General features: G+C 43.6%; 1 protein-coding gene across 1 annotated transcript; it reads left to right on the top strand.

Moving 5' to 3' along the window:
- Positions 1 to 6,628: 6,628 nt before the first annotated feature.
- On the top strand, positions 6,629 to 9,058 carry LOC145003142 (succinate--CoA ligase [ADP-forming] subunit alpha, mitochondrial-like). Its single transcript, XM_078962280.1, has 9 exons — positions 6,629 to 6,690; positions 6,840 to 6,921; positions 7,295 to 7,375; positions 7,465 to 7,550; positions 7,921 to 7,980; positions 8,210 to 8,354; positions 8,452 to 8,622; positions 8,752 to 8,875; positions 9,048 to 9,058. The coding sequence occupies exons 1-9, from the start codon at positions 6,629 to 6,631 to the stop codon at positions 9,056 to 9,058; spliced, it is 822 nt and encodes a 273-aa protein (XP_078818406.1).
- The last annotated feature ends 744 nt before the right edge of the window (positions 9,059 to 9,802 follow it).

Raw genomic sequence — 9,802 nt, 5'->3', positions numbered from 1 at the left:
GTCTCTCAGCATAATTCAGGCTCGCATCCACCTGAATATCATCTAATGGAACCAATGCCGACTCATCGGCTATACACTTCCGCAATTACGACACATGGAAAGTGTCGTGAATCTGCCCCAACTCTACTGGCAAATCCAAGCGATAGGCTACCCTACCTATCTTCGCGACTACCCGAAATGGTTCGATATATCGGGGCCCCAACTTGCCCCTCTTCCTGAATCGGATCACTCCCATCCAAGGAGAGACCATCAGGAGCACAAAATCACCGACCTGGAACTCAAGTTCGGACCAGCGTCTGTCCGCATAACTCTTCTGTCGACTCTGCGCAGTCAGTAACCTCTGTCTGACCTGCTGGATCTGCTCTGTCGTCTGAAGCACTATCTCAGTGTTGCCCATAACGCGCTGCCCGACTTCTCCCCAGCAAATGGGGGTCCGAAACTTCCTCCCGTACAACAGCTCAAAGGGTGGCATACCAATGCTCGAATGATGGTTGTTGTTGTAAGAAAACTCGGTCAATGGCAAATACGTATCCCAACTTCCACTGAAATCCAATACACATGCTCGGAGCATGTCCTCGAGGGTCTGAATCGTCTGCTCACTCTGTCCGTCTGTCTGAGGGTGATATGCGATACTAAAATGCAGCCTAGTACCCAATTCGTCATGGAACTTCTTCCAGAATCTGGAATTGAAACGCACATCCCGGTCGGAGACAATCGAGATCGGCACCCCATGCCGAGATACCACTTCCCTCACATATATCTCTGCTAACTTCTCTGCGGAAGAACTCTCGCTGATGGCAAGGAAGTGAGTGCTCTTCATCAACCTATCCACAATCACCCAAATTGCATCAGCTCCCCGAGCAGTCCTTGGCAATTTGGTGATGAAATCCATGGTGATCTGTTCCCACTTCCATTCAGGAACCTCCAATGGCTGCAACTTACCATGCGGTCTTTGATGTTTGGCCTTAACCTTACGGCAGGTTAAGCAACTCTCAACGAACCACGCAACATCCCTCTTCATACAGGGCCACCAATACTCCCTCCTCAAATCCAAATACATCTTAGTGGCCCCAGGATGGATCGAGAATTTCGACCGATGAGCCTCTTCCATCAAAATATCACACGCACCTCCCACGAACGGTACCCAAATACGCCCATGAAAAGTCATCAGCCCCCGACCATCGGTAACGATCTTCGATACCAATCCAACAACTCACTCTCTCTTTTGGTTTTCCGACCTCACTGCCTCAACCTATGCTCCTCGAATGGTGTCCAACACCGGAGTCATCACGGTCAAACGCAAACATACACCTCGCAATGGGGCGCTCTCCGCCCGACGACTCAAGGCGTCGGCTACCACATTAGCCTTGCCCGGATGGTACAGGATCCCATAATCATAATCCTTAACCACATCCAACCACCTCCTCTGCCGCATATTTAGGCTGGGCTGATCCATCAAATACTTCAGACTCTTATGGTCCGTGTATATCGTACATCGAACCCCATACAAATAATGGCGCCAAATCTTGAGGGCGAACACCACTGTTCCCAATTCTAGGTCATGTGTGGGATACCTCGTCTCATGAGGCTTCAACTGCCTCGATGCATACGCTATCACATGCCCTCTCTACATCAGCACCGCTCCCAACCCCAAAATCGATGCATCACAGTATACAACAAAGTCCTCCATTCCCTCTGGGAGGGGTAACATCGGGGCCTCGCATAACCTTTGGTGAAGCATCTCAAAGGAGGCCTGCTGCTCGGGGCCCCATGAAAAAGCAACACCCTTCCGGGTCAACCTAGTGAGTGGCACTGCGATCTTAGAGAAATCCCTGATAAATCTCCGATAATAACCGGCCAACCCTAGAAAACTCCTGATCTTGGAGGGTGACCTCGGCACCTCCCAACTCATCACTGCCTCCACTTTGGCCGGATCGACCAATATCCCATCCTGGTTAACAAGATGTCCAAGGAACTGGACCTCTCGTAACCAGAAATCACACTTGGAGAATTTGGCATAAAGCCTCTCCGATCTCAGAACTCCGAGGAACTCCCTCAAATGCTCCTCATGCTGCTCCCTAGATCTCGAATATACCAAAATGTCATCAATAAATACGATCACCGACCAATCCAACATCGGCCTGCACACCTGATTCATGAGATCCATGAACACTGTCGGAGCATTGGTGACCCCAAAAGGCATCACCACGAACTCATAATGCCCATAACGCATCCTAGACGCTGTCTTCTGGACGTCCTCATCTTGCACCCTCACCTGATGGTATCCAGACCTCAAATCGATCTTGGAAAACCAAGATGCTCCCTCCAACTGGTCGAACAAATCGTCGATGCTCGGCAACGGGTAACGGTTCTTGACCGTCAACTTGTTCAACTCCCGGTAATCAATTCACATCCGGTGTGAACCATCCTTTTTCTTTACAAACAGAATGGGCGCTCCCTACGGCGAGCTACTCGGCCGAATAAACCCTTTCCCCAGCAGCTCTTGAAGCTACGAGGATAACTCTTGCATCTCGGGAGTTGCAAGACGATAAGGCCCCTTAGCGATAGGCGCGGCCCCCAGGACCAAATCAATACCGAACTCTACTTGCCTCACAGGAGGCACCCCCGGCAATTCCTCTGGAAAGAAATCCGGGAACTCACATACTATAGGAACCCCCTCCACCGACCTCGGTCTCCTGGAATCAACCCGCGTAACCTGACACGTAAGCCAAAAAACCCTTACAGCCCTGCTGTAGACACTGCCTCACCCTAGCGGCCGAACAAAATGCTGATCCAGAATGGGTACCCTCACCGTATACTGTAAGAACTCCCCCACTATGGTCTCGTATGGTCACTAATTGTCGATCGCAGTCGATAACCGCACCGAGCTTGCTCAACCAATCCATGACCACGATGACACAAACATCCCCCATGGCAATAAGAACCAAATCAATCGGGAACTCAACACCGAAAATCTCGAGAACGCACCCACGGATCACCTCCGTGGCATATATCGCCTTCTCGTCAGCTATGGAAACTCTCAGAGGTCGACTCAGTGTCTCGCGACTAACACTGATGTGCTGACTAAAAGCCAAAGAAACAAAGCACCCACTCTCACCCGAATCAAATAATACCAAGGCAAGTACAGAATTCACAAGAAAAGTACCTACGCATAACATAATATAAGCATAATATTTCAACTTTATAATAAATACACGAAAGAATACATACCAGCCACGACAACGGTCGCTGCGCGGACCTCCTCCGCGGTCAATTGAAACGCTCTCCCACGTGCCCTCGGCGCCTCGGCCTTCACTGGACCACTCCCGGTAGCTCTGATGGCGGCAGGGGCAGATCCCTGAGGTGTTCCCTGTGCTGATCCCCGCAACTGCAGACACTCCACCTTCCGGTGTCCGGTCTGGTTGCAATGAAAACATACTGCAAACCCCTTGGGGCAGTCCTTGGCCATATGCCCCTCCTTGCCACATTTGTAGCAAGATCCAGCTCTACACACTCCATCATGACCTTAGCCACACTTTCCACAAGTGTGGCCCTTCTGGCTCCCGGATTTGGGATCAGCGGGCTTGGCCCGCTTGGCTATCGGCTGGAATTGAGCCGGCCGCCAATCCCTCCCCTGAGACTCAACCTCCTCCCTAGATTGAGTCTCCAGCTCAATCTCCCTCTTCCGGGCATTTGCCTAAAGCTCAGCAAATGTCCGCCATGAGGAGATCGCCACGAACTCCCAAATGTGCTGTCTCAAGATACTCAAATACCGACTCATACGTGCCTGCTCAGTGGACACATGCTCAGGGCAGAACATCGCCCTCTCGTGAAACATCCTGGTAATCACCGTAACAGACTCAGTGCCCTGCTTGAGGGTCAGAAACTCCTGGGCCAAACGCTCCCTCTCCACCTGGGGAATGTACTCATCACGGAACATGGTAATGAACCTCTCCCAGGTCACTGCCGCAAGCTCAGCAAGCGAAAAGTGTGTTATGACAAACTTCACCAGTCCTTCGCTCCCAAGCGAAGCTGGTTCAGCGCGAACCGTACTCTCAAATGCTCAGGAGATGAGCAAGTGAAGAAACACCCCTCTATGTCAGAAATCCATCTCATAGCCGCCACCGGGTCCTAGGTCCCATCAAACTCCGGTGGTTTCATGTTGCTGAACTCCCGTAATAGCAACGCGTCACCACCCTGCGGCCTAGCAGCGGCAACAGATGCAGTGGCCGTCGCAACCACAGCCTCAGAAAGGGCGGCATAATGCTCGTCGAAGGTCTTAATCAGCGTGGTCTGAATAGACCCGAACATCTCTGGTATCTCTGCCCTGATGACCGCAGCCACCTCCTCATGAATGATCTGTCGGATCTCCTCATCACTAGCCCCGACACCCTTCGGCATATGATGTGTCCTCACCATGATCAACCTCTGAAATACAAAATACGATAAATTAGAATCCGCTCGAGCATACTCATACTCGACAACTCATCCCTCCTTGATCCTTGGTATACCGAAGATTCTTACTTGGACCGTGCACCGCCCTGGTGCTTTCAGTAGTACGGACCCAATACTACTGTCCACACCGTCTCAGTACACACCCTAAATCCTCCTCTTTGGATCCCAACTCCCAAGTACTCTATCACTCTTTTACAGATCTCTCATAAGCTCCTCGCTGCTACCTATTCACTCTCAAGCATCTCATAGCAGCTCACATCTCCCTAGGCTAAGGCATCACAAATCAGGGCACTCTAGTCCTAATAAGAATACCTAGCCTACTCTAGCAAGTGAATACATCATATCAATTTCCAAAAACATATAATATAAGGGTATTTTGGGAAATCACCGTTCGGGCGCTGACTGATCGTACACACGTTTCTTCTTTGAATTTCTCCAAAAATCTTTTATTCTTAGAAAATTTAATTCCCTTTTGAAAATATTTTTCCAAATCCTCAGTTTGAGTTCAAATTCTCCCGAAGGTGTACCCGAATCCCTCAAACCAAGGCTCTGATACCAAATTGTAACACCGTAAATTTCAAAACAAATTTTTCAAATTTTTATAAAACATAATTCAATTAATATTCAGAAAACAACCATATTTAATTTTTCAATCTAAGTAATACAAATCCCAAGATTTCAAAATCATAAATCCCACTCGTGTGTACTGATCAAGCCGGCGCCTTCCCGCGATCGTCACTAGTACCTGCAACAAATAACATCAAACACCGTAAACACAAATCTTAGTGAGTTCCCCAAAATGCCACATATAACACATATTAGCCACTCGAGGCTATAACTCTGTGGGTCCGTGCACCCAAACTCTGTGAACCCTCAGGTTCTAACTCTGTAAACATGCACAACATAAATCACATAGAATAATGCAGCGCAACACATAATACATATATAGCATACAAACACTGTATCACATAACTCTAGTTACCAACTCAAAGTAAAGTATAGTGAGAAGACTCACCTCACGTGTCTCGGTAATTCGTAAGTCCTGAAATCACTAGTGCTCAATCTCCCGAGCTATAGCCCTCATATAGCACAATACATCTCTAATTAACACTTTTCCAACTAAGGTTGACTACCCTTGAGAAGTCAACTTAGGTCAACGTTGGTCAACGGTCAACGGTCAACTTTGACCGGACTCGGCAACTGCACTATAGCAACTCGGCGAGTCTGAGCGTATACACTGATTTCCCTTGAATCCTCCCTTAACACGTCGAGTATTCTCCTAACTCGATGAGTTCCACCTGGCATGAGTTGTGGGGCCACCATGACTCAACTCGCCGAGTCTCAAGAACAACTCGGCGAGTCCAGCTTGATTCAGTCTCAACACAAGAAGGGAACTATTTGGCATCAAATCAACCCAATAATGTCCATAAGAAACCCTAAATCCCATTATACTTCACAAAACAGAAGATGAGCCGAAATCATACCTCTAGATCGATGATCTAAGCTTCAAATCCACAGTATAGCAACCTCCTATGCTTCCTTTTGTCTAGAACCTCCTCCTTCTTTGCTAAATAACACACACAAGGTCAAGAAATGCTTCCTTTCTCTCTCAAAACGTTCAAGCACTCAAGGGTTTCTCTCTAAAGGTTGGTGAGCACAAATGACGGCCATAAGGCCCTTTAAATAGGTCTCAAACCCCGGAAATTAGGGTTTCACCACACAGCGTGGACTCGCCAAGTCCAGACGCGAACCTGTGCCCAATTCCGCGATCCTAATCGGCGAGTTTGGGCTCCAACTCGCCGAGTCCGCTCACAATTTCCAAAAATAAACAAATAAAAATACCTGGAAATTCCGGGCTATTACACTTATGAAATCAGCATTCCCTCAATTTCGAATTGATGCAGGTAATACACGACCAACTACAAGTCTCTTTCTCTCTTTCTCTCTCTTTCCCCCTCTCTCTCTCTCTCTACGCCCTACTGCATGAAAGCCACCCAGACACCGACCACCCTTCGTCTTCTCTTTGGTACACCACCGCTACCAATAAAGCCCCATTATACCACCAACACAACGTACCACAAGATTAAAGAATGAAACATATTCAAACCTCGTGCTTTTGACATTAAAAATGTCATTGAAATAGACGTATCTACCCTCGAAATTTTGATTGCCAATGAAGCCTTCTAAGAGTGGAAGGAATTGGCTTCAGATGAAGTATCTGTTGAAAGTGAAAAGGTAAGCATTCCTCTTGCTAAAATTATTTAATTCAATTGTGCTAATGGAGGAAGTTGCTAACATTTGTTAATTTAATTATACTAATGGAAGAGTTGGCTTTAGAGGAAGCAGTTTGTACATTCATGATGAACTATTTTTTTTATATGAAGGTGTTTGCATATATGTATCTTCATGAGAAAAGTAGATGAAGATGACCATGATGTTTTAAATCAGTTGGAGGAGATGTATCAGGTATTATCATGCATGAAATTTCCATCTTTCTCTTCTGTATACAAAGATTTGAAACGATAAAAAGTGGAAGCTTATGTTGTTAATTTTGCAAGTGTTTTCGTGTAATTTCCATTACGAAAAGTACAAGATGGAAAGGAATGTTGGGTCTAATGACCAGGCTTCTCTTTTTGGTGCTCTATCTAGTTGTTGCACAATGAACCTTGACACGTTATGCCTACCTTCTGGCTTCAACTGTTGGCTTGATACTCTGCCTTGAAATGATAACAATAGTTTTGGTCTTGATATGATGCTAGTTCAAGAGCTTTCCAATATCATCACTCTTGATGGGAAGGATCTAGAATCTGTAAGATTCATTGCCATTTTATATTGCTAGTATCCACTTCCACTGTTTGTGTATCCATACAATGTCAAAAAATCTCATGGGTTCTTGAAGCTTGGACCTCTGTCAATAATGGTCAGTGCAACTTTCTCCCTTCATAAGCATTTCTAGTTCCCCTTAAAAGTTAAAATACCTATTTTATACGCTTATAAATCTTCTTACAGTACATGAAAGCGTTTCTAGTACTACTCTTGAAATGTGGTTTAATTGGCACACATCTTTGTGGAAGCATCACTCAAATTGTGAGAAGGTATGCATCGGTGCATTGCAGTTTATAAATGCAAAAGGGCAATTTAGTAATTTGTGAAAGTTGTTACTTTTTGTTGTACTTGTATGTCAATAATGCAGAAAAATTTTAGCCAACATGGCAATGCAGATCTGGTACCTGATATGCTTTTTCAACCTGTGGCAACACTGGCTTTAGACAAGATTCTATAAGGAATTACTATATACAAAGATTGATGCAGGTAATACGTTACCAACTACAAGTCTCTCTTTCTTTCTCTCTCCATCTCTCTCTCTCTCTCTTTCTCTCTCTCTCTCTCTCTCTCTCTCTCTTATATATACATATACATACTGCATATTTTTCTTATTTTTTATATCATCGATTTAATACACAGACTAAACACTGGTAACAGAGGTGAAAGATATTCTAGTTATGGAGCTTCAGATCTTAGAAGGTTTACAGTGGAAGGTACGACCAGTGACATCCAGGTTCGTAAAATGGTGATCTGTAAAATGATTGTTTGATTTAATACTGTTAATTACGAAAATGACATTCTTTAGTCTGGACACAATTTAATAAGAATATTTAACTGATAAGTAATTTGCCAAATTAGAGAAAACGTTTAGAACAATAAGCCTACCGATACTTTGTAATGCTTAGCAATGACATTGAGATAATTTTAGATTAGATGCAAAAGCTGAAACCAAGGCTAATGCATCTGTGATTTATGTGCCTCCACCATTTGCTGCTGCAACAATCATGGAAGCATTAGAGGCTGAACTGGATTTGATTGTTTGCATTACAGAAGGAATTACACAACATGACATGGTAACCTGCATTTCTCATCAATTCGTTGGCTACTTGTGCTGTTAATGTAAGAATGTTATTGACTGTCTGCCCCTTGTAATCAATCTTATGCATACAGGTTCGTGTAAAGGCTGCTCTTCTTAAGCAGTTAAAAACTCGGCTGATTGGACCAAATTGCCCTGGTATCATTAAGCCTGGAGAATGCAAGATCAGAATCATGCCTGGTTACATTCATAAACCAGGGCGTATTGGTATTGTATCTCGATCTGGCACACTAACTTATGAAGCGGTAAGATATTTTTGATTTTTTCTTAACTTATTTTATGATTGGTTTAAGATTAATTTCTTATTTTGAATTTGGAAAACATTAGGATTCTATGCAACTATTTGAATGATTTGTTTTTTCATTTTATTACAGGTATACCAAACTGCTACGATAGGGCTAGGTCAATCAGCATGTGTGGGTATTGGTGGGGATCCTTTTAATGGGATCAACTTTGTTGATTGCATGATAAAATTCATTGATGACCCTCAGATAGAAGGTAACTCAAGTTTTCAAATGAATTTGAATTTTGGTTAGGTTTTTAAAATTTGGGTAATTGCATCTCATTTAGATGTGTGAATACTTATTGTGTTTCCAACATGAATGTCATAAGAACTTTTGTAACTTAGTTTTTTAATTTTTTTGATAACATAAAATGGTTATTCTGTTAGGGTTGCTTTAAAGCACAAGTGTATGGCTATGTTAATTTATTGCTGAGATTTAAGCATAATATATTCCAAATATGAATTAATGTTCTGTTTTGGACTAGTACTTGTCTATTCCAAAAGTATGATTTTTCTTAAAAAATTTGAATTTTTTTTTATCAATTCTATGTTTTGGGACTAGTCATTTTGACCTCAAAGTGTTTTGAAAGATTGTGATGCATGAGGTTGATTTGAGCAGAGAGCGTCATGAGGGAGATATCAAGGAGAAGTATAGACTTGCTCGTGTTATGGAACATAAGGTATGTGATGTATTTTTTGAATATTAACATTTTTTTATTATTATTTTAAATTTGTTGAATATATATAATTTTAGTAGAAGCTCCTTTGAACATTCTAATCAAGGACAACAAAGATTTCATTCACCAGTGATGGATAGAAATTTGCCTAATATGGGTCAGCAATTACAAGGGAACCAATCTCAAAGGTGTAGGACCCCAAAGTCACAATTTCCCCATGAATGACCCTATACATCATGGTAATCAAGGACAACAAAGATTTGTTTCACAGTAAGGGAGCTTATATTTACCCCATGCTTATACTTCAGCCCAAGCACATAACCCTTCTACAATCACAAATTTTAAGTTATCATTTCTTCTTGTCTTGTCTGTAGTCTATAGTTTGCACTTCTTTCTAACATACAAAACTCATCAAATTATTGATGCTAAAAGTTGATTGGCTTCACTCCATTCCATTATTCAGTG

This window comes from Lactuca saligna, chromosome 6 (genome assembly GCF_052625555.1).
Source record: "Lactuca saligna cultivar CGN05327 chromosome 6, ASM5262555v1, whole genome shotgun sequence".
NCBI lineage: Eukaryota > Viridiplantae > Streptophyta > Magnoliopsida > Asterales > Asteraceae > Lactuca > Lactuca saligna.
Note: the sequence above shows the minus strand (reverse complement) of the source record. Positions and strands in the feature narration are given on the sequence as shown.

Bases quoted from the DNA above. Each gene is read 5' to 3' on its own strand.
- LOC145003142 (XM_078962280.1), top strand. From the start codon at position 6,629: ATGAAGCCTTCTAAGAGTGGAAGGAATTGGCTTCAGATGAAGTATCTG. The intron at 6,691-6,839 runs GTAAGCATTCCT...TTTTATATGAAG, and splicing joins TATCTGTTGAAAGTGAAAAG to GTGTTTGCATATATGTATCT. The intron at 7,981-8,209 runs GTTTACAGTGGA...AGATAATTTTAG, and splicing joins GGAGCTTCAGATCTTAGAAG to ATTAGATGCAAAAGCTGAAA.